Raw genomic sequence first — 25470 nt, forward strand, 5'->3', positions numbered from 1 at the left:
AAAAAGGAACAATTCTTTGAGATATCACCTTATCAGCCAAATTATGTCTTAACATTCTGCACAATCCAAAGCCTGAAAGAGACCCCACAGTTGTTCCTCTACTTATTTCAGGGTAAAATTTCATTTTACCTATTTCAGGGTAAATCCCAGTTCTTTACAGAAGCTGACATCAGTACAACAAAACCAAATTTACATTCCTAGCTAAAATGAACTTTGCTGCAAAAATATTATTGCTAGATTAGAGATTATTTATTTATTTATTTATTTATTTATTTATTTATCCTGACAATGTATTTAGGACACTTAATTCTATAACAAGTCAAAATGTTGTAAATTAACTTGTTATCATCATTTAGTCAAATCACATAATCATCAATTTTCTCTTAAGCAAGTCTGGTTGAACTTCATGGCATTTCACAATAAAGAACAGCTGTAGTATCATCAATACAATCAATAGTTCTTGCCATTCTTGTTCTGCTAGTAGCGGAAGCCTAAGCACATTTCCCTCAAGCATACATTGCTACAGGTAGCCAAACCCTATAAGCCCCATTTCGTCTTTATTGCAGCCATTGAAGGATTAGGTTGAGTAAACACTGCAAGTAATACTTTCCTGGAAGACTTCATACTGTTGTTGCAGCACAGAGAAAGCATCTGCAAATGTATATGCAATCTTAGTTGCCCTTAGATATTCGTCAGACAGTCTCAGAGTGTAGGCTGTTATCTCCTAGCAGATACTGCTAGGTACTGCTTTCCACCCTTCTCTAAAATGAAGTCCATATAACGTATAATACCAAAATGTCACCTCATCATGTGTTTGTTTATTAGCATACATCTGTAGTTTGACACAAAACAGACTGTTATATTTTCCAACTTGACTGCTCTTACTCACATCTCAAAAAATTTTTTTGGATAAACTGTTTCAATATTCTCTCTTTCTCACTCTCTCTATTTCTGAATATTTTAAGAGGCCCTTTAAAAATCTGCCACTTGAGGAGCACACTAAAATGACAACAGCAGCATCTTGGCTGGGATCCATTTAACAAGATTAGTGTTAAAATATTTCAGCTGTGTTACTATACAGGGAAAGGAAACACACCTCTTAAAAGGTGCTTTGATTTCAGTACCAAAGGACAAAAACTGTAATTTTCCCAAACACTGCGTTTATCCACAGAGTAGAAATGCCATTCCATGAAGGTCCCAGAGGTTTGGAAAATTGACCTTGCTACAGTAAGGAGTGAAGCATGAACTTTTCAGAGCTCCTTACAAAAAATATTTTGTTTGAGACCATCAAAATATATCTGACTTTACACACTTCCTTTGCACATTGTCATGTCTTATCATCTAATATTAAAAAAATAATAATAATAATCGAAAAGAGAAATCCATTCAAAGCAACAGATCAGAAAGTTTATATCCAATATTGTTGAAAGGAGATATTTTTTTACATGGTCAACTACTGCTATTTGACTTTCTCTCCCCAAGCAAAATATTATTAACCTAGACAAAATTCAGTTTATTTTTTCCAGGTCTAACCACTCACAGCCATTTCTAGTAGATTCGATTACCAGAAAAATCTTTATTGCCATTTCTGTGAGAACTTTTGCTGCCTGCCTGAGAGTGTGAACTCAGGAGATTAAGAGAAGACACTTAATATATTAAATTCCCTATGAGTTGATAATAGAAAATATTTTGCCACAATACCTAAGTGCTGTACTATTTCAGTAGAGTCCTTAGGGTTAGTCTCTGTTATTTTTATAAATAAAGCTATAAATTTTAGCTATTATTACATATAGCCATCTGTCTCTCTAGATATCTCTTTTGTATGATTAGCCAGATTATTTCCTCTCAGCTGCTGGAAGCATAGGAAATACTTCTAATTTAGAATCGTTTTTTTGAAAGTCATATGCACCTTCTTTATCTAAACTAATGAACCTAAAGCAACCGCAACTGCTGGCTCCAAGCAGAACATTAGTGATCCAATCATACATATTCCAGCATTATCAGTGATAAGCTTGATTGGCTTCCATAATTTGTTATGACCAAGAAATCTAAAAGGGCTAAAAGTTTTGATTCAACAAAGCTTGAATAGCAAGGTTAATACATAACAGAATCATCATCACATATATATGTGTCTATTCCTTAACTAATTCAGTTAATTCAGTGGGGGTGGGGGTGAAACTAGATGATATTTAAGGTCCCTTCCAAACCATCCATGCTTCTATTACTAGGGAGCTGAAGTCTTTCATATTATCACTTGCAAATTATTAGTTTCCCAAATTACCCTACCTTTCATAAAATCATAGTGCACAAAATGTGTCAGTGCTACTAAGGTGACCAGCCACAGAGCAGAGTAGTATTTAGGGATGCCTCACTAGTGATCAGACAGACAAAGCCCCAGGGCTTGTAAGTGTGAGGACATTAGTATTATTAGATGAGGACATGATTAAGGACATAGCTCTAAATTTTCTTCCACTTTAACTCACCATTTGAACTCTTGAAGTATATGGCAGTGAAATACATGCTACCCCCTTTGTTGAGAAATGTTAATAACAATAATGGCTGACTGCCAACAAAAATGGTCTTACTCCCTTCCTCCCCCTCCCTCTTTTGTCCTTCTGCTTCCCTTATTATAACTCTAGTTCACATCTGAATCTTCCCCCTACCCACAGCACTAGCAGAAAGGTAACACTGAAAAATAATAATAATTAAAAAAAAAGTCCATAAAGCAGAAACAGCTTTCTGAGGAATGAGAGCACAAAGGAAGGGAAAAGAGGTTGGGTCAGGTCAGACGGCAGAGGTAGCTGTCTTTCCCCTTTGTCTGCAAAGCTGCAGAACTGTCAGATCAGACTGGCTGTCCCCTCAAAGCTCACCCCCAGGGAGGCATAAGCACAGAGTAGATGGTGGACTGCAAATCTACACGGTAACTCACAGTTACCTGTCTGCCCCAGTACTTCAGTCCCTGGGGACTCTTCATACAGTGCCCAAGGTTCTACTTTCCCATTGGCATTTCCCAAGCATATAATAGGGACATAGTAATCATTCTTGCATAAAAAATAAGGGAGAGTCACCCAACCTTTGTAGGTGGACAGCAAATTAGTTCTCGATTGATAAGAAAGTACATAGTACAGAACAGTAAAGTGTAGTAAGGAACAGGACATGAAAATGATCATCATTTAGCCTACAGTTCAAGCTGATAAAAGAGGGTATTCCTGGTTGCACTAAAAAGCTGTTATAAAGTCCTGCATGTTCTTAGATTTCCCTGCATTTTTCCATGTCTCTTAAATACCTCTAAGGATTGTGACTCCACCATTGCCCTTGGCATCCCATTACAATGCTTGAATACAATTTCCAGGAAGAAATTCTTTCTGCTATCCAATCTAAATCTCCCTTGGTGCAACTTGAGATCATTGCCTCACATCCTATCACTAGTCACCTGAGAAAAGAGACAAACACCCTCCTTTCAGGTAGTGGTAGGATGTTAAAAGGTCCCTTCAGCACCCTTTCCTCCAGACTAAACAGTCCCAGTTCCCTCGGCCATGCCTCATGTGTCCTGTTTTCTAGCCTCAGCATCAGCTTCTTTGCTCTTCTCTGCATGTGCCTGAGCAACTCAGTATCCTTCTTGTAGAGAGGGGCCAAAAACTGAACACTGTACTCAAGATGCAGTCTTACAGGTGCTGAATACAGGAACAACCACTTCCCTAGTCCTGCTGGCCACACTATTTGTTATACAAGCCAGGATGCTGTGGGTTTTCTTGGCTACCTGGGCACACTTTTGGCTTATGTTCAGCTGGCTCTCAGCCAGCACCCCCAAGTCCTTTTTTGACAGGCAGCTTTCCAGACAGTCTTCCTCATGCATACACTACTGCATGGGGCTGTTATGACCAAAGTGCAGCACCCAGCATTTAGCCTTGTTGAATATTATATGATTGGCCTCAACCTATCCAGCCTATCCAGATCCCTCTGGATAGCCCTCCTACTCTCAAGCAGATCAACACTCCTACCCGACTTGGTGTCATCCGCAAATTTACTGGGGATGCACTCAATCCCTTCATCCAGATCATTGTTAAGATATTAAACAAAACTGGCCCCAGTACTGAGCTCTGAGGAATACCAGTTGTGACCAGCCATTAAACAGATTTAACTCCATTCACAATGATTCTTTGGGCCCAGCCATCCAGCCATTCACATCATTTGGATGTCCAGCCATACACACAGTAAACAGAACGGTACATCCGTCCAAGCCATGAGCAGTCAGTTTCTCTAGGAGAAGGCTGTGGGAAACAGTATCAAATGCTTTGCTAAAGTCCAAGTAAACAACATCCACAGCCTTTTTCTCAACCACTAAGCAGGTGACCTTGTCATAGAAGAAGATCAGGTTAGTCAGGCAGGCCCTGTCTTTCATAAACCCTTACTTACCTGATTGTACCATACGTGTCGTGTGATGGCAATTAAGAAGACCTGCTCCATGAACTTCCCTGGCATGGATGTCAGTCTGACAGGCCTGTAATTCTCCAGATCCTCCTCCCTGACTTTTTTTAGATAGGTATCACATTCATCAACCTCCACTCTTTATATCAACCTGCTTCTCCCAGATCCTATGAGTAATTCTCTATGAAAGCACAAAAGGCAATTTCCAATTCATGGAATATCTCTTCACAAAGGAAATGGCCTGTCTTACTTAGGATCACAGCTGGGACAGTCCTTTGCCTCTGAAGGTTTGCAAAACAAGACTGAAGAGAATTTTATCTGTCAGGTCTGAGTGCAAGTCCTCAAGCTGATAAAACATTTGCTGTGGAAAATTTCCTTCCCCTCTCACACAAATGCACTTAAATTATAGCAGATATTCAGACAGCAAGCTCAGCCTACCACCAACAGCATTTGCTGCTCTACCTTACAAATAGGTTTTCATCCTGTCTGTGCTGAGTTCTCTAAGACATTTTATTCATTTTTATGACAGTAGTTCTTAATTGATATTATCCTTTCTCGGATGGTGCTTGCTAAACAAACTCTAGAGGCAGAAAATTAAGTTAGAAAGAAAATCTAGCAAATCTTTCAAATAAAATGCTTTTTCTTGCTACATAACTGGAAGATTCAAGTCTATTGCTTTTTGTGTCTCTGTGAGCTATGGAAATTAACTATAATATTGCACAACTCTGCTAAAAACATGTTATATGTTGGACCTGGGCAGCCTAGACTTTTCTTCTTATTAAAAAATCTTTAAATTTTTACCATCTGGAGGAAAAAAAAGTCTATTCTCCCAAGGATTTGTGAAGATTGTGTAGAAACAGGTCAGATGAAGACCAAACAAAGCAGACTTTCCCCTGAAAATATAGGTTATATACCTTCAGACTATCCTTTACACTGTGCAGTCCCAAGGTAGACATTTATCATAGTAAATCTGAGTGCCACACACACAAAGCTGTTGGTTAGTCTATAATGATGTCCTGTCTGCTCCTTCTGCTCCTATTTGCCCTCATTCTCTGACCTGGGAAACCTTCCTAAATAAATGTTATTAAAAGCAGAGAGATTTCATATAAAGTCTCAGTCTTGGTCACAAGAATTTTCTGATAAAAAACAGTCCTGCAAGAGCAGTATTCACTTTCTTGGGTGGTGAAATGACTTAGTGCATAAGTAAAGATCAGAGATAGCTCTCATTTCCTCCCCTGAAATACTAGAAAATGCATGAAAATGTATGAAAATTAGTTTATGGATTCTAAAAACAGCTGGGTATGATTCAGTCATTGACAATTTTTATTCTTACAAGTAATCCTTAAGTTTAGAGAATGGGAATTACAGAGATGCCCAACCACAGCAATAGGAAATTTTTTCTACTGGCTACAATAGCAATTATATCAGCTTTCTGACAGCTTATTTTAAGGGGACTCACTTTTGCCGTTGCTACCATTGCTGCACAGGAATGTCAGGCTGCCTTCAAATGTTGGCCAAAAGTATGTGCTATATACTTCAACAATAAAAGTCATTTTTTATTGTTAATTTTACTTTTTATCTATCAATCTATTTATTTATTTATTTATTTTAGGAAGCTGTTATTGCAAATGGTACCATTGCTTTCGATAATTGGCTTGTGCCAGGAAGCTCAGTTTACAGACAGTTTTGGATCTTTCATGTGCAAAATCCAACAGAGGTGTTAGAAAATGGATCACGTCCAAAACTTGAACAAAGAGGACCTTACACATACAGGTAACCATAGTTCCTGAATACATGACATGTCATATCAGAATTTTTGTTAAAGCCAGAAAAAGTTCTGCTGAGTCAAAATTGTTTAAATTGGTTTTGGAAAGCTCAGAATCCCATTGTAGTCAGAGTTGTCAAAAATGCCTAAATATTTGGAGCTATGCACTGCAATCACAAACATTTCTTACTGAGTTTCACGTCGGGATACTAAAACAGGTAATCAGATGTGAATCTATTTGTTCTTGTGATAAACCGTTGCTCATTAGTAAGATGTTTACCATAAAAAGACAGGCATGTTGCATTTGTTGCTGTTCAGTGTTTCCCAGCATTTTACTTAGAAAAAAATATGCCAGATGCCCCCAAAACAAGAGATTGTCTTATCACCGATGTAAGTATAACACTCATATTTATTTTAATAATATGTTTTGTTTTATTGCTCATTTATTTATTTTGTTTTGCTTTGGTTGATTGTTTTTAATCTATAGCTTTTTCTTTCTCAGATTTCCCTCTGAAAAACATTTTTTTTTTAATGTATTATCTAAGGCCTATATGCAACAGTCCATCCCTGTCCAGGAAAGTACCTAGCTGGCACTCTTGTTATGAAATTGCTTTCCTAAAATGATAAGACATTTCTTTCTTAATGTCATTGACATGTATACAATATTTGACAAGTAGTTTTGTATTGCAGTATATAAACCACAGGTGCCTTAATGCCTAAAAGGTTATTAATTTATCGTTGGAATATCTTGGTTCATACAGTACCTGGGAAGACACAGGAGAAGGTTATGCAGGAGTCAGGAAACTCAGCAGCTGAGAAATATTGCAGAAGGTGAACTCCCACTAAACAAGCATTTTTTACTCTGGTCATGGTGGTGCATATACTCTCAGGGATAAATCTCTGCAGATAGCCTAGATAAGACTGTGCAAGAAATGATGGCTTCATTTCTTGGGGAAAAAACAAACAAACAAACAAACAAACAAAAACAAATAAACAAAAACAAACAAACAAACAAACAAACCAAACACCATCCCTTGATCAGAGATATTGGGTCTACCTTAATCACTGTAATGCCAAGTCTCTTTCTCAATTTCCCTTTGAATGTTTCATTTGTTTCATTGCTTACTACAGAGTGGAACAACTGTCCTTGAAACTGCAATTGTCCCCAAGATTCTGTTGGGATGTGGGAAACTCTTTAAGACTTTCATTTCCAGTTAGAAGTAACGTGGCTTAGAAAACAAAACTTCCCAACTTCTAGATAGGTGCTCTACGCATTAGTCCATTAACTAAAGTGGCATGCACAAACACCACTCTTGAGAAGCCAAGATCCAGCTGCTTGTGGGGTAGGTCCCACCCTGCACTGGTTACATCTGTACCATGGGGAAAAGTGCTCTGAAATTTCTGGTCCTCCCATGCCCAGGCTGGATGATCTGATAAAGCATGATGATCCCTTCTGAAATGGAACTGGGATAAACTTTGTAGACCCATGGAATAAACTAAGCAATACAACACTTGCTGGATGCCACCTCCGCAGTGGGGTCAGCAAGAGGATGGGGACATAAAGAGTTGAGCCAAAGCCAGAACTATAGCAGCTCAGATATTTGTGCCTCAGTGATCCCCTAACAGAAATATAGGCACTTACAGGCACGATGGAGAAGGGCTTTTGTGTTTCTCAGTGGTGCTGAAAGACTGCTTATCCCAAGACTGCTTGGGATTTCCCTATATGGATGTGAAATATTAATAAAGTGGCTCCCATTGTGGATTTAACCTCTAATCTCTTTTATTAGAACACAGGCCTATCGCATCAAATCTTAAGGGCATTTATAAACCATTCCTGAGTCATTCCCTTCTAAGAACACACAATCATGAAAAAGCTTAGAAAATGATGTGATGAAACAAAACTAATTCATAACAGAATACAAAAAGATAAAAGGTCTGTTATTGCAATTAAAAGTAAAAAATAATAATTAAAAAAAAAAAGTATTTTAGTATCAAGCAAAAAATGCATTAGGCATTGAGGAAATGTTTGGAAAATAAAAATATTTTACATAAAATAGATTTTTACAAATATTCAAATGAAAAGTTTAGAACCATTTCAGTGATTTTTAAATTTAAAATATTCATCTTCAAAAGCGTTCATCAACATCTCAAAATTCTGGTAAGATGTCTTGACTTGAAAATCAGATTTTAAAATATTCTGTGTTTTATTATTTTGTATTTCAAGGGTGCGATATTTAGCCAAAGAAAATATCACAGAAAACTCTGATGGCACAATATCCTACATGTTGCCTAATGCTGCTCGTTTTGAACCTGATATGTCTGTTGGGACAGAAAATGATACCATCACGTGCCTGAACCTCGCTGTTGTTGTAAGTTGAGAAAAGAAACCATAATATGCACATTTGAATGTTGAGATATTCAAAAAATAAGGGGTTGAGATATTCAAAAAGTTAGGAACACAGATTCTGAAGACATATTACATTTACATTGAGGTTTCCTTATACTCCCAGGGTAATCTTAACTGTAAATGAAAATTGACTTGTTCTTGTCAATGGAAGCAAAGTCATCAGCTTGGATGGGATGTATCAAAAGCATCCTTCTAGTCAATTTTAGTGTGGGAATGAATCAAAGGGTTGTGGATGGATTCCTATTCTACTGAGGTACAGCATGACCAGTATAATGTGGGTTTTCCATACTCTTTTCATATCTTCAGTCCTGCTTTGTGGGGGAGACTGCGTTAAATCAGTGTATGCATGGCTGCGCTGCTTCCATGGTGCTCCTCTGCCCCAATGCAATGGTGTCACCAGAGTTTTCCAGTCCTCCTGCGACTTTAGTTCTCCTGAGGAAATCACAGGAGACCCCACCTGTACTTCACTCCAGATGTTTTCCTGTTGTCATAGGATTTGAGTATTTGCCCTTGACCTATGTTTACAGATTTCATATTTGTATTCAGCCCTATTTGCGTTCCTCGGATGTCCCATACTAACACTGTGGTGTCTGCATATCAGGCCTACTGTGACAGAGAGGGTGGGTATTAGTTGCAGAGTGGAGAGATGCTGTGTGTAAAGATGAAAAGAAGGTCGATTGCCTTATTGAGACCAGATCTATTCTGCCTATGTTCTAATTTAGGCTAGAATTTCCCTTTTAGAAAGCTTTTTTTTTTTTTTTTTTTTTTTTTTTTTTTTTCCCCTGGACTAATGTCCTGAGTCCTTCATCTCATGATATTCTTCTCATGGTATTCACTAACTCTACTCAGTTGCCACATTTTGGGCCATGTAGTTCTTTATGCATGTAAACACAGGCTCTTGCCTAGAAGCAGTCATGTCAGGGGAAGTAAGAGCAGAGCATTCAAGCCCCGTTTTGATGTTCAGAACAAAACTTGGATAAGTTTAAATACCCAGAGAGGCTGTGCTTATCTCACATGACAGTATCGGTAGAGCCCATCTTTGGTATCATAACCTTGTGGTCAGAATATTCACAAGGGAATCAAGAGAGATGTTTTTCACACTTTCTTAACCCTGAGGGGATTGAACCCACATCTCCTCTATCCCATAATCTTTCCATATCCATGCTTGCTGCTTGCTTTATGTTCAAATTCAGAAAGGAATGCATGGTCTAAGAGAGATTAAGAAAAAAAAAAGAGAGAACAAACAAGAGAACAACTTTGTCTTGGTTGTTTCGACTTTCTGGCTAGCTCTGACTTGCCCATTGTCATTCCCATTGCACTGAAGACAAGCAGAGATTGCAGTAAAAAGCCTAGAGTGAACACTTGCTCTGAGAGGTACTTTTTCATTACACAGATTTACTTCACAAAATTGTTACTGTTCCCTGCCTCACCACATGGGCCAACATAGATCATTTTTTCTTGTTTTCCACAAGCTAATCAGTGGCTTTAGGGACTTGACTTTGTGTTTATGCCTCTGGAAAAGTTCATTACAATCATGGCTGGTAAAATACCACATCATTCTTCATTGAAATAGGAAAAGTTCATCTGCTACGTAGAATTAAAACCATTTGGAAAGAACATATTAGTTGCAGAAATGTATTCTTTCTGATTAAAGAAATAATGGAGATTCATCACTCCACTGGTTTTATGCAGGATAGAATCATACTGCTGTTAGCATAATTTTATCAAAATAGCAAGTCTAAAACACAGCCAATAGGTAACAAGGCATTTATCTTTGTACTTGTATGTTTATGATGTGAGTGAGTCTGCAGTAATGAGATATGAATATAGCAGAAAAGAAGGAAAATGAAAGTTGTACAGTCTATGTTACATGCACAGAGACCTGAAGTATAGAGACATTAGTGAACTTGTGGAAACAGTGAAGATAAATTGGCTAGTTTTATACATGTCATACTCAGCAACTGTTTCAATAATGAGTTGTAGTTTTAATTATAAATTTGACTTGCATTGAGTAAGGTCTGGAAACAACCTTACTTATCAGCTCTGCCAGAGATTTATTGGAGTTGGTCTGTACTTTTGATCTGCTCACACAGAATTTTATGCCAAACATTAGTTTTATTGCTGTTGTAGGCTGCACCTGCCCTGTATACAAATGCTTTCATACAACTACTACTGAACACTTGGATTAAAGCTTCTAAGTCATCCATGCTGCAGAACAGAACAGTGAAAGAAATACTCTGGGGATACAAAGATCCCTTCTTAAACAAGGTCCCCTTCCCCTTGGACCCAGTTTTGGGAGTCTTCTACCCGGTAAGTGAAACCAATCAGAAGGCAATATTTCAGTTATAATTACGTGAATAAAATCAATACTGCAGCTGCAAGGAAGAAAAATCTGACAAAAATACCTTGGGTCAGTACTTCTAACCGTTATTCCTTCTTGTGTCTATTACAGTATAATGGGACATATGATGGACTTTACAGAGTGTATACTGGGAAAGAAGATATAAGCAAAACAGCAATAATTGAAAGTTATAAAAACAAAAGGTATAATAGCATTGTATATATGAAAAAAATAATCATATTTTCAAGGTTTGCATTTTAAGACCTGGCTCACTGAGAGCTATAATTAAATGGAAAGTTGTCAACAATTCAAGGAAATCTAGATCAAGCCCCAGGCTAAGCAAAACCACCTCTTTGTTTCAGCTATTTGTGGTTCTGAGCTTGGATTTAAGATATTTTTTTGATTCTTCAATACAAGTAGTTATTTCTGTCTTCCATACTTATATAGCTAGATCGCTTTTGCCCTAATCTACTGCATCATATAGTTTATCTGAAAATATGAATTAACATCCCTGTCATATGCCTTTGCTATTGAATCATATTTATACTAGAGCAGTGAGGATTAACAACACAGGTAGTGAAATGGATTACATAGTACAATATAATTCATGCAGCATGACTTTTTTTGTTTGTTTGTTTCTTTTATGTTAAAGGAATCTTTCTTACTGGGAAGGTTACTGTGATTTGGTTAACGGCACAGGTGAGCCTATTAAAGCTTTGTGAAACTTCAACAAATCTGGATATTGTAAAGGAATGTTAAGTCCCCCTTGGGCTTTGAGAGTTCTGTATTCTGCATATTAAATATCTATATAAATATGAATGTATATATACTACTGCTACCATACATGCATATATATCTAATATAATATATATTATACACTATTTAAAATACTATTTTATATACTTATGTGCATGCTTCAGCTATAGAAGATGTAGAAGACAAGAAACAATCTACCTGTCTGTTTCTATTAAATATCTGCATAGCATGGTATAACTAAGATTCCTTATCTTTGGTACAACATTTGAAAAATATTATCTTTGCCTTCCAGTAACATACATTCTTCTTACTTTCATTTTCTTTCTTTTTCTTACTCTGTTTTTTTTTGTTTGTTTGTTTGTTTGTTTTTTCCCTCTGTACTGTGAAGTTTTCCTTAGCATAGATCATTCTCCTAAAAAACAAAAACAAACAAACAAACAAAAACAACAAGAACGACAACAACAAAAAAAAAAAAACATGACTAGTAATTTTGAAGCATTTCAAATACTTCCCAAGAATCTGAGTTTCCAAAAGGTTGTGTATCAGGAAGGATTAGTTATTTCAATGATTAAGAAACGATGTTTTCTTAGTTTCTGGGACTTTGGGACTTACCTTCTTTCTTATGGAGCCCCAAATCTTTATATATATATATATATATGATAAAGATCTATATCTATATCTATATCTATATAGATATAGATATAGATATATATATAAAGATATATATATATATTATTGTCAGCTTTTTCTTTGTCTTCTTCCACAGCAGATGGAATAAACACACTCAGGTAACTAGACTAAGTGTTTCAATACAGTGAAAATGGGGAGAATTTAACTGTTAGCAAAGGTCATTACACAGTTTACATGAGCATTCAATGTGACTGCTAAGGAGGGAATGTGTTTAGAGAATCAGCAGGTTTAAAATGTCTTGTAAGTAAATGTGAGAATTCCTTTGTATCTTGTAAACTTTCACAGCAAAGCATGGCATGTTTTCTGAGCAAAAGTAAATAACTAGATAGAAAGATGAAACAGTTTTCTTGTATGGGGCTTGAAACGAATCCGTATTTGCAAACACTCCGAGACTGCCAAGATTTACAAATAGAGTTTGTCTCTAGGATGATCTTGGATTTTCTTTAAGGAAAAGTGCTTCCCTCAGCAGCGGGCAAGTGGCAGTATGTAATTTAGCTTTCTCACTCTTGCCAACTAGATTCAAAGATACCACAGATGTTTTCAATTCTTTGGTTAGGATTGCTGAACAAGAAACTAAACAGCAACTTGTTGCAAGAAGTAACAAATGTACTGGTTAAAGGTTTGTTACAACACCTTGCTTAGAAAAATGGCTGAGACTCCTCTTACTTCACACTAGTTGCATGCAATACAGAAATATGCATCTGAACTGGCAAGCTGCTCTTTCCATAGCAAGTGGGAGAAAAACATCACCAAAGTGCTCTTCCTCTGACCTTTTTTGATTGTCTACAATGAGCTCCAATTGAGCAATCTTGGGTGAAAAAAAGAAAAGAAAAAAGTTAAGTGCTGTTTATTCAATAAGTTTTGAAGTCTAAAGCTGCATTTCTTATAAGCTCTGGGTGCCATAACTCCAGGTGACTATGCATCTCCAGCAAGCTTTAATTTTTTAGACTACATAAACCTCGAAGTAGTGGCAACAGGTAATGGGATTCGTATTAAGCAGGAGTGGTATTTTTATCTGCTGTTTTTAGTAGGCTTGATGATATATAGATTCATGTCTGTGGGAAAAAAAAAAAAAAAAAAAAAAAAAAAAAAAAAGCTGCCATAATTTGGCTTGCCTTCAAAATCAATCCATGGAGTACCTGTCATTATGCAGTAGCTTATGTAAATATTTTCCTTACAAACGACTCATTGTGTTTACCTTGTTCACAGCTTTATAGGAAAGTATTAAGCACTGAGCTAGAAATTAAAGTACATCCTCTAAGTGGAATTGCTTTCAAGCTCTTAATTTCATTCACAGATGGGGCATCATTTCCTCCATTTGTTAAGAAGGATCAGGTACTGCGCTTCTTCTCCTCTGACATTTGCAGGTACGTTGATCCTTCCTTTTGTGCATACATGTGCTTCCCAAATGCTCTTTTGTTTTAGTAGGCTGCTGCAGTATCTCTGCTGGGGCTTAGGTTGCTGAGGCAGTTCCTCACAACTGTTTCACCTAAACTCAAGTAAATTCGTGAGCTGTGCTTATGATTCAGAGCTTAATTCTATCACTTTCATTTGTGTCAAGTAGCAAGTTATTTATGGTGTGTTTCATTTAAGCAAGTTACAGGTGTGTAATTTAGGAATACCACTGCTTAATTTTACAGAGAGAGACACTGCTATGAGCAGTTACAGACACTGAGGTCCAAATGGTTCAAAGTCTTGAACAATTTACAGGATCAGGACTCAGTCTCTAACCTGCCTAATTTGGTCCTATCAGGCAATTTAACCCTCTGCAGGGGCTGTCTGGACCATCTTGGGGATTTCTGCATAATGTCATCTATGCAGAACAGGATTTACTGTCGGCCACTAGATGCTCAAAATTGTTTTCCCACAGGATTTTTTTTACAGAGTTTATTTTGATGTATTTACAAACAAACCAACCTGCTTAATTCATCCCATAATGATGGCTTTTCAGCCTGCTTCATCTGCTGTGGTTATGCAGTGTCCCTGAGTTCTCCAGTGAGATAGCTGAAAGCAACATTAAGAGATTTAAAGGGCATCAGAGTGTATTTACTTTGGGAGGTTCGATCCTAGTATTTATTTTGCTGCCTGGAAACAGCTGCTTCCTTTTAACTAGGGTTAAAGTGGACCATTTGCTTTGCAGATTGTTTGTTTTCAAAGATCAGTGTTTTTACATGACGTTAGAGTTCTTTTTCTTGTGAAGCAATTGTATCCCCAAACTGGACAATGTTTCAGAACTTATGGAAAAGGGAACTCTACTTAGTGGAGAAAAAATAAATTTGAACCAATTGGACACAGTTTGAGAGATTCCTCAGGCCATCTAATTCTCACAATTAATGAACAATGAAGGGCAATAACAACCTCCCAAAGGTCTCAGATGAAACAAGGTAACGGAAAATGGTTCTGACCATGTTGCAAGACCCCGAATCCTTCTTTTGATCAGCTGCAATACAAATTGTTGCTGCCTTGGTTACATTACTGCATATCAACCTTATTTCTTTATCAGTTGATAATGTATCATAAATATATATATATATATATAAAATAAATAAATAAAAAAAAAAAGTGGTAAGCTTGAAGTGGTATTCTAAAGCTTGAAGTAGTATTCTGATTCACATACAACGGAATAAGTTTATAATAAGTATGTCATTTGCACCATAAAGCTTAAATCAGTATCATCAAGTCAGCAAAACTGTAACCAAACCCACTGATTTTGGTAAGTATCTTTACAGTAGTCAAACGAATTTCAAACATTTCATAATAGCAGTTGCTGTAGAAGTGTGTAGAAAAGACCTCTTATTAGTTTACTCATTTAGTTTATATTGTTTATTGGTATTAGTATTTTTTCTGCCTTTTTGTGTCTTGCTGTGCTCACCTCTGAGCTTGTACATCCCTTTGTGAAAGCACAGAATTGCCTGTGTTACAGGGGAAGGCCCCTACAAACTGCTGGGTGTGGGCTCTCTGAAGTACTTTTCTTTTAAGAGACGGTCCTTGAGGAATAATACCATGAATTCAGATTTTCAACCAAAGTGACTAAAACATATTTCTCCTCTTTTATATTCAGATCGATCTACGGAGTCTTCCAGGGCAAACAGAATGTGAAGGGAATCCCACTTTATCGTTTCGCAGTTCCTCGTGAAGCGTTCGCATCACCAGTTGAAGTTGGAGATAACTACTGCTTCTGTACAGAGGAGATCATATCCCAGAACTGCACAAAAGCCGGAGTCCTAGATATTAGTGCCTGCAAAGGAGGTATAGCGGGGGCATGGTACTGCCAAAGAAGCCATCTAACTGGGGAGAAAGCACGTATTCTGTAGCTGAGGTGTTGCTCTAGGATCCAGGGCATATGTGTTTGTCTGCAAACTCTTCCACACATTGCCTGTGAGAGCTTTCCCTTTTCCATAGCCTCATTTCTCCAAATGAGAACTATAATATTTCTGTATTTTGAATGTCACTACGAAGAAGAAAATCACAACGCTATAGATTGTGTACTGAAATTGCAGGAATACACAAGTAGAAAGTAAACGAGAGGGATTCTATATGTACTGTTTAAAGCCAGAAATAGTTACAGTCCTTGTATTTGTGATGATTCACACCCACGATATATGTGCATGTGTTTGTGTGTGTGTTTGCACAGCTATATACATACACAGAGACTGAGAGACACCAGTTACTTAGTTTAACATCAGTACAATAAAATGCACTCCCAGCTCCACAGTGTAGACACAAACAAGGTTTGTAAATACAACTTATTTCACCAGACAAATTCTCCTGACAGTAGAATCTCAGAAATTCTCAATTTATTTTATGTTGGAGTGAGGGAAGCTATTAATGCTTTTTTTTTTTTTTTTTTTTTTTTTTTTTTTTTTTTTTTTTCCAGGGTTGTTTGTGTGTTTGTATAACAAATTATGAATTATGTTTGCATAGAAAATGGGTTTAGAAGGTGAGCGCTGAAACAAGGCTTAATGATTTAAATGTTTTTTTTTTTTTCTTTTTCAAATAGGAAGACCCGTGTATATCTCTCTTCCACATTTTCTTCATGCAAGTGAATCTATACTGAATGATGTTGAAGGCCTGAGCCCAAATGAGAAGGAACATGAGACGTTTCTAGATGTAGAGCCTGTAAGTCCAAATATTTAATAAAATTAAATAGTAATTCAGTAACCTTGCGATGTTTAAATTTAATTGCAGTAAAGTAGGTCTTTTACAAGAGGGATAAGCAGAGGAAGCAATATTTTTATGCTTGCTTTTTAATATCTGCTCACCAAGGTGTTAAGCTTTTAGCAGGGGAAATTTAGGGCAGAACTTTTTCTTATTCTGACCTTCAAAGTTGGAATATAAGCTTTGATTTTTTTCTTCATTGGGAATGCATGATGACTTCACAAAGCTTTGAAGTATGCTATAACTTATCTATCATTTTCAAGTACTTTCTGAAAATTCTTTTCTATGAAATGTCTTATTAAATTTTATCTTATTTATTTTTAATTTTCCATAGGGGTTTTTTTGTATAATTACTATCTCAATTGAATTAAAGTAAATAAATATAGATTATTTCCAAGAAAATTATTAATAGTCTAAAGCCCAATCACTTTCCTGACTCTAGAACAGAACTAATATAGTCTTTGTAACTCTGTCCAAAAGAGCTAATAAAGGAACGAATTTATGATAGCTCTGATTTTGTTTGCCTTCAATTTTACATTTACTTCTGTTCCAGTGAATCAGATTAAGACAAACAATCTTAACTGTGTCAGCCAGAGTCTTCTGAAGTATGTGGTGAATTCTGAAGTTTCAAAATTTTATTGTATCTGAGTTTAGATGAAATGGCAATATTCAGGATTTTTCATTAAAATATTTTTTCTCATATAATTTAAAAATGAAGCCACATAACTTCAATGAAATCTAAAGTTAAGTCTCATTTGAAATAGAGATATAAACCTAAGTTTCCTAAATCCGAGGTGAAAAGGAGACAAAAAAAAATAAAATCTGACCTTTGTTTTAATATGTTTGTTCTGATAAGAAATGTCTGTTTTCTGCCCTATGCCAATTAAACTTACCCCTCTCATTAAAATAGAACTTTTAGTCAATTTCTAATGAAAGAAAAAAGCTAAACTATACTTTTATATAGAACATATAAATATAACTGGTATAACAGTTTTCACTATCGTTGCCTTCAGTATAAATTTGTAAATTGCAAAAGTAACTAAGGCAAAACGATAAAATCATTACTTCTATGAGAAAAAGAGACCCTTAGAAGACTCTTAGAAACATTCAAAATTCATAAAAATGTAATTCATCAAAATATTTTTCTTTTTTTTTTCTTTTTACATAGACTGTATTCTAAGCTCATGCAATCAATTCAAAATTTAAATTAATGTTTTTTTTTTGTTGTTGTTTGTTTGTTTTTTTTCATGTTTTAGACCACTGGTTTTACACTACAGTTTGCCAAAAGGCTTCAAGTAAACCTCCTTGTGAAACCTGCAAAAAAAATTGAGTAAGTGTTGTTTCATTATTTTGTTTTTAAATACATTTTTTTTTTCAGAAGCCTTCTTGGTCTAAAAGAGCATTAGTAGAAAAGGGAAAAGAACGAATGCAAATACTTGATTAAAGTCTCTACTTCTCTCTTGCAAAAATTTCAGTCATGAATTTCCAGAGAATATTAGTTTCAGTGAAAGAGCAAGCCTTCTTGTGCAAGGCACTGCCCAACAATTTTAGCACATATTTGATTTCCCCACAGCAGCTTACAGTGCAACATGTTCTTAAAAATAACATTGTTACAAAACCCAAATGCAGGGCATAAGGATGAAATAGAAGGAATAATATATTTTCTGCAATAAATCCAATGAGAGAGATAATTTATGTGTTCCCTGTTACTTGATGGAATTTATGAGAAAGGTTAAGGTTTATCTCACTATTTCTTTTATCTTCATTGGACCAAACGAACACATACAACTTCTGTACACTGTGTACGGGTGAACACAACATAGATTTTCAGACCCTTTCTTCAACACTTGTTCAGCCTTTCTGTGTTCTGACTACCTCTCCATGGAAGACTAGACAGAAAGAGATAACTGCCTGACTGGTGAAATGGCTGTTCTTAATTGTAGGCTTTTTTTTTTTTTTTTTTTGATCCAAATCTACCAAATTTATCAAAAGGTACTTCCAGAAGACAGAACTGTTAGTGCAGATGGAAAATTGTTAAGTAGATACTGGCTTTATGAACCAAACTGAAGGTAACATGCTGTATTTTTTTTTCTTCTTCTCATTTCAGAGCTTTATCAAAAGTTAAAAAACCTTATGTCTTCCCCATTCTTTGGCTAAATGAGGTTAGTATACTTTCTGCCTATTAATCTTCACTGTTAAAAAAAATACACACACACAAAATGACTTAACTTTTTCTGTCTTAATATCCTGAAATTGAGCGAATAAGCTCATGTTATGATGTGCACATGAGAAGAATATACTCAGTGAGTGAGGTCTTGTATGCTTAGTGTTCACTGACTTTTTTCTTGTACTGTTTCAGTCTGCTGTTATTGGGGATGCAAAAGCAGAAATGTTCAGAAAAAAAGTCTCTGGTCGGGTCCAGATGCTGAGTCTGCTGCAGATGGTGTTGATCATCACAGGTTCTGTGGTGTTCCTCGCATTCCTGGGTTCTTATTTCATATGCAGATCAAAGAAATTAAAATAAGTAAGTAAACATTAATGGCTCAGTCCTCAGTAGTAACTTCTTAAGGTCTGAGTTGTTCAGAATCATTACATATTTAGTTGTTATTTTTCAAGTGCTAGTAAAGTTCAGCAGTTATTATGTCAGTTCTGTTGAAAATCATCTAGATAGCCATGGTTTTCAAATTCTCTTCCCAACACTTAATCCATCAGGATACTCTTAACATACCAGGGAGGGTACTGGGATCTATTTCCAAAAGACCAACACTTTTTTTTTTTTTTTTTTTGGTTCAAATATACAGCTTAATCACTGTGACTTATTGGAAACAGACATTTTATCCAAAACTGTTAGAACACTTCAGAAGTGTACTCTAATACTTCTTTGGGACAGAGGCCACTCAGATGCAGTTTCCTGCACTTTTCCATGACATAGCCCTGTTTCTTAATAAGAGTGTTGGATAGGCTTTCTCACTTTTTTCTCTCTGTCTTGCATCAGAATCACATTAGTCAAAACACATCCTGTTCACAGATAGCCTACTAAGGCTAAATACAGTCCTGTCATGGATAGAATAACCAAGTGGTGGATTAATGACATCGAGGGAAACAAGCAGAGATGTGAATGTTATGGTGAAAATATCATGCTGTAGTAAAAACCTGTTTTCAAGAAGACTTACCTCATAACATGCTGAATTCTGATTTTATTTCACTACAGGTAATAAAAGACTTCAGATGTAGACAGTCTTTAACTGAAGTTTCAGCCAAGCAGCATGTTAAAATTTGGTGACAAAAGGTATGATTCAATGCACAGGCAGCCCATGTGCTATGGAATTCAGTGTGCTTTTCCATTTTGAAAAGACCAACTCACTAACCCAAATAAGTTGATGTTTCCAGAGGCCCACACATATGACATCACTAGAGTGGCCACTGTGGAAATTATTCTTTCAAATAACTCATTACATGAACCTTGTTACAAATTTTAAAAGACATTCAAACAGACTGAAGTTGACATGCAGCTGGAATTTAGTCCACCTTCTGCCATATATGCAACTTGCTACTTTTTTTCTTCTGGGAACTGCAAGACAATTGAAAACCCTTTGCTGATGTTCTAGCTTGGAGCACAGGCTTGGGAATGACAATGTCTATGAGCTCAGGCCATACTCTAGATACTCTCGTTGCAAAGTTTCTTTCTGTTCCTTCAAGGAATGGAATCTGCTGCAGTAGAACTGCTCTCTGTCCTCTATTCAGGGATGCAAACTGTGTTGAATGTGAAGTTTATTATGTAAAGTTACTAACCATAATACATGAAGTTAATAAATAATTTACTGAAATATATGGTTCATATATTTTATGAAGAGATGGCCCATACACACACCACAGTCATTCATATGTTGATGGCACTAATCAACATTTGACTTCACAGTTGTTTGGTAATCTGAGTTACTCACTAAATCCCAGCCTCCATTGCTCTTTTTATTGCCTCCTGTGTGCTTCCCTTTCTGGTTCTTGCTCAAACATCAGCCTCTGCTCTGCCTTAGCTCCACTTCACCTTCCCTTAGGGAACACTTCACCCTCCCTTAGGGAATGTTCTAATCCTTAAGACTGAATGAAAATATTTCAGAACATTTTGGACACAGGAAATACTAAGATAATGGTCAAACATCAGAGGGTTCCACTTTCTAAGACAGAACATAAATTAAAACAGGTAGCCCCAATTCTTCTCTGATAAGCCATCTGCCACAAGGAAATATGTGCAATTGTGTGGTTAATGAAGTGCATTGACCTTACTGATGCCCATAGACAGGCAGCTGACATTTTCATCTGTGCAAATGGTTTACTTTTTCACTTAATCTGAATACCATATCTTAGATATAAGAGTCAGTTGGACAGATATTGAACATCACGGGGTCTCTCCTTTCTTTGGACTCACTGAATTCAGAACAATAGCCAAAGTTCCAGCATTTTATAAAACTTCCCCATGGAGCTTTTTTCCCTTTAAGAGCTGCAAAGAAAAAGGAAAATCAAACACAGGTCAGCCTGGTGTTTGGGAAGAGTGCTATAAACCAGAAAGACTTTAAACCAGAAAGATTTAATTCGCTAGCAAATCTTTGGTCAGGTATCTTTAGCAAGCTGTTTTCACCCTTTGGAGAGAAAGGGAAAAACCGCAAAGACTAAAAGGATGTTGTCTTAATCCCTAGTGTTTAATATTCCTTGTGTAGCTATCATTGTACATTAGATCCGACGAATTACAAAAATCCCCAAAGACTATTCTTGGAGGGAAGTTCTATGTACATTGCTAGTCTTTTTCCAGCCATGGATTGGAACTCTAAAGTACCAGGGTGGGAGATGTGAGGGAAGCATGACACTCAAGGGAAGTTCACACTCAGAAAGCTGATATATTTAATTTCTCCTTATTGTGCTTGCTAATTGATGGGAGAGAGGAAAAAAAAAAAAAAAAGCTTTTCTCTTTGCTACATTATTGCTGGTGTCATTTGTAATGCTCTGTTCCCACATTAGCATGGGGACAGTTTGACACAACTGAAGGCATCCCTAGAGTCCTATGGACTGGTCAAAAAAAAAAAAAAAAGAAAAAAAAAAAAAAAAGAGCACAAGTAAAGGTATTAAGTCGCCTTCTCTTTTGAAACATACATGTACACAGCTCTGCTGTGGTTCAAGATCTGACACCAAGTTATTATAATAAAACTATTTTGTGTGTGTGTGTGTGTGTATGTATGTGTGCTGGAATCTAATGGTGATATATTTTCACCAAGAGAACAGTGGCTGTCGTGTTGATTTTGATACAACAGTATTTCAGCTTAATTTTCTTTGGCTTGAAGTCCATTGTCAGTACATTAAAGTTTGCTCTGTGTGGTTTAGTGCTATGTGATGCTCTAGCATCAGTGATCCAGCAAGTCAGGCCATGATTTTAAATGTCTCAGGGCCCAATTTTGCATACATACAAATGTACAATGTTCTTATGTATAATCTAATTGATCTAAATGTAAGTTTGGATTTTTAAACTATGTTCAGCACCTAGGCTACACTTGAATTATAATTATAGTTATTTTGTCCAGAGCATTGGTTCCAGTTATTCTTAACTGATGTTATTAAGGCTAATGTTAATTATTTGCATTTGTTCAGACACATGTGGGATAAGCATTTATTAGGGATTTAAAGAACTCAATACAAATAAAATAAAGCTCAAAGTGTTTTTTCTGAGTTCCATATGTCTAAGTGTAAATAAAATCTTCTGTGTTGGATAATGGACTCCATTTATTTATGTTCTTTGTATTTTTTGTTTTATTTTCTTTAAGATTGATTTTATAAATTGATAAATAAATGAGTTTATAGCTATCCTTTATTACATATTTGTAATTTAGCACATCCCTGCTGCTTGGAAGTGCATATCACCTTTTGTGCAAGTGTAATACACCATGTACCATGATGTATTATAAATGCCAGTGACATCTATTTATCCACTGTGTTACAAAAAGTAGGAGGCTTGGGGGGGAGGGGGGGGGGGAGGAGCCTGACAGTGCTCATACCCCACATTCACCGCCCACCCCAGGTCATTATGGGTGAAAATTACAGGTGAAAATCAGATCTGACCCAAGATCTACTAGCCCACATACAGCCCAGAGCAGGTGTGCCAGCTCTTGATCTCTAATTATAATTATGCTTTCAAAGCCTTAAAACCTGTTCTTCCTACCAAGCCTACCAGTGTTTGTTAAGGTAATATAAACATGACACGACACCCTGAAAAAGAGAAAGCTGATGTTTTGTTTGTCTTTTTAACTGGGAGATTAGGCAAACACTTGTTTTATTCATGGATGTGCAGAGTGTCAGCATTTAATAAGTAAAAGATGTAATAACTATTGAAATGCATTTTTTTTCAATGATAAAAAAAAAAAAGAAAGAAAAGGAAAGAGGCAAATTACCTTTATCAAATGCAAACTGCATTTATGAATAGATGTCATATATTTTCTTTTTTCTGTTCCTTCTTTACATAGCAGATTTCCCTGACACTCCATCGTCACACCCACTCTGAGGTGTACTCAAAGCAGCCAATGACCAGCCAGTGCCAGCTCAACCAGCCAGTGCCAGGCTGGGGACTTTCTCAGCTGTACTGTGTAAGAAAAGAAGATAAATGCTTTGCAGTAGGCGCCACCCAAAGGGCATATATTTTTTCACAAGTCCTTGTGTTTCACTTCAGTATAGCCAGTGAAAAGTATTACTGGCTAAAACTCATAGTTGCTTTTCGTGCCAGTTGACATCATCCAACATAATTGCATCATTTTAAAAGCAGTATGAGAAAAATCACAACTTAAGTGTCTATTGAATGCTACTCTGTCAGAGGCATCGCTAAGACATCATTTTTGATGTCCCATTAGTATTCCAGAGTGTTTGTTTCAGTTCATGTTTTCCCCTGAGTTTTGTGAATTTGTGTTTTACAGAATACATGCCTAATGTGACCTGAGCCTTCAGGACTCTTTTTCTTGCCCAGCAAGCACTAATGTACCACTAAGAGTTTATGGACAAGTTGGGATTTGCATAGAGCCACCTGCATGCTCTTATACTTAGAGACTCAGGTTTGGGATGCACTTAAAACATATTTGCATATTTATTTGCAATAGAATATTTGCATGTAGGACTAGGAAAATCAAATTTTTATCCCTTCTTATTATTTTTTTCCAAATGCAAAGCCCACATATAAGAATTCTTTTAAAGGTAAATTTCTCCAGTGACACTTTCATGACAGGAGCTAAAGCATGAATGGCACCTCAAACCAGCAATGAAAGGTATACATGCTGGAGGTGTAAGTACGTCTGTGTACTGATACATAAAGCCATTTTTTTTTCCTGTGTTCTTAGAACAAATATAAAAGTACGTTCTTCTGTGTGTATTCATTCTACAGATGTAATCTTTTTGTCTTTGCTCTGGTCACACAGTGGGTCCAGTTTGTAAAACAAGAAGAACAAAAAGTTATCACAACAATTAATGCACACACACACATCCCCACGCTGACTGTAATGTTGCAGCAACTTCATTTTATTCTGTAGTCTTGATGACTTCAACCTGTTTATTCTCAGCAGAATAAACTGAAGAATACTAAAAAAAATCACAAAAGTGGAACCAGGGGCCTATTATTATTATTATTATTATTATTATTATTATTATTATTATTATTATTATTATTATTATTATTCCTATTAGTGATGGGGAAAACAAACAAACAAACAAACAAACAAACAAAACACTTGGCAAAGCATAACCTTTATTTCAATAACAAGTCAGTGCAGTTAAGAGGTTAATTCAGGAAATCTTCTCTAGTTGCCATCTAATCTACCAGGCAGCACTCAGAAACATCACCCACATTGCTGAAAGGATGTAAGTACATGCTTTCTGGGTAAGATCATTTGGGATTCAAGTATGATCATGCACACAATGTTTCTAGCAGTAGAAGTAAAATACTGAACACAGGTATCAGCCATAAAGTCAAATATGTGGGTTACAAAAGCACCAATTTTAATGTGAATTATTTAGATTACATTAGCTCAGATTGCAAGTATGTATTATTTTTCAGGTCATACCTTCAACTGAAGTTGGAATTGTACAAGAAGGTGCTAATCCACAAAAATGAAGGGGATCTTTGACATCCTTTAGCCACTGGTTGAGAAATATGGGACTACTGTTATGCTGTATTTAATGTTTACTGGATTAAAACCAAAAGTAATCTAATAATCAAGGACCAGAATCTCTTGATTTCCCTTTCTAGCCAGGTGCAGTAACAGCAGCACAAATGCTAAATGCACCTTCTTCTTAAGGAAAGTGAAAGATATAGTGCTTTTTGGAGTTAAAATCTTCTATTACTTTTGACACACTTCTATGAAAACATATGAAGAGCCAGATTTTACCCTGTGCTTCATATGAATTCCTTCCTGGGGCTGAGCACATCTTGGGCGTTGCAGCACCAGCTATCAGAACTCTTAAGTAAGTACTTCTGTTCAATACTGCTTCAACCCTCATGAGGGGCTGCTCTGTCTGGAATATGGCATGAGGAGGCTGGAGGTCCCTGAAGTCTGGTCAAATGTCACACAAAAATAAGGAAAGGCAAGTCTACACAGAGAGTTAAGCATGGCAATGCCTCATACCCACATGGAAAACTTTCAAAAGTATGCTTAGATCGGAGTCAGCTAAGAGTTCCAGTCCTGCTATTTGCTTCACAGCATCATGAATGTAAGAGTGTTTAGTGGTCCTGGCTGTGGTGGTGGTGGGCTGACAATGTGGAAGACTCCCAAATAGCAGGTAATAGCTGTTATTCTGTGATATCTAATATAAGTTTATTCATTTTTAGCTGAAGATTGAATATTATGAAAATTTTCACGTTTCACAAAGATTCAGAACAAGTGAAATAGATGAGTTTAAAGC

The 25470-nt window shown here is 36.4% G+C and overlaps 1 protein-coding gene across 5 annotated transcripts in view; it reads left to right on the forward strand.

The window, feature by feature from the left end:
• The window catches only part of CD36 (CD36 molecule (CD36 blood group)), a 38963-nt gene extending 16659 nt beyond the window's left edge, over nt 1-22304 (forward strand). For 4 of the 5 annotated variants that reach the window (XM_084505582.1, XM_084505583.1, XM_084505585.1 and 1 more), the window contains 12 exons: nt 6041-6201; nt 8418-8562; nt 10731-10910; nt 11053-11144; nt 11594-11640; nt 13685-13754; nt 15449-15636; nt 16388-16506; nt 17802-17875; nt 18653-18707; nt 18905-19069; nt 19757-22304. In XM_084505582.1, coding sequence (XP_084361708.1) covers nt 6041-6201; nt 8418-8562; nt 10731-10910; nt 11053-11144; nt 11594-11640; nt 13685-13754; nt 15449-15636; nt 16388-16506; nt 17802-17875; nt 18653-18707; nt 18905-19069 — 1296 coding nt within the window. In that variant the 3' untranslated portion in view covers nt 19757-22304. Of the gene's footprint in view, nt 1-6040; nt 6202-8417; nt 8563-10730; nt 10911-11052; nt 11145-11593; nt 11641-13684; nt 13755-15448; nt 15637-16387; nt 16507-17801; nt 17880-18652; nt 18708-18904; nt 19070-19756 lie in introns of those variants that run through there. The other variant, XR_014687759.1, reaches the window with a different exon arrangement.
• The last annotated feature ends 3166 nt before the right edge of the window (nt 22305-25470 follow it).

The sequence above is a fragment of the Aythya ferina genome (assembly GCF_964211825.1).
Source record: "Aythya ferina genome assembly, chromosome: 1".
Classification (NCBI taxonomy): Eukaryota; Metazoa; Chordata; class Aves; order Anseriformes; family Anatidae; genus Aythya; species Aythya ferina.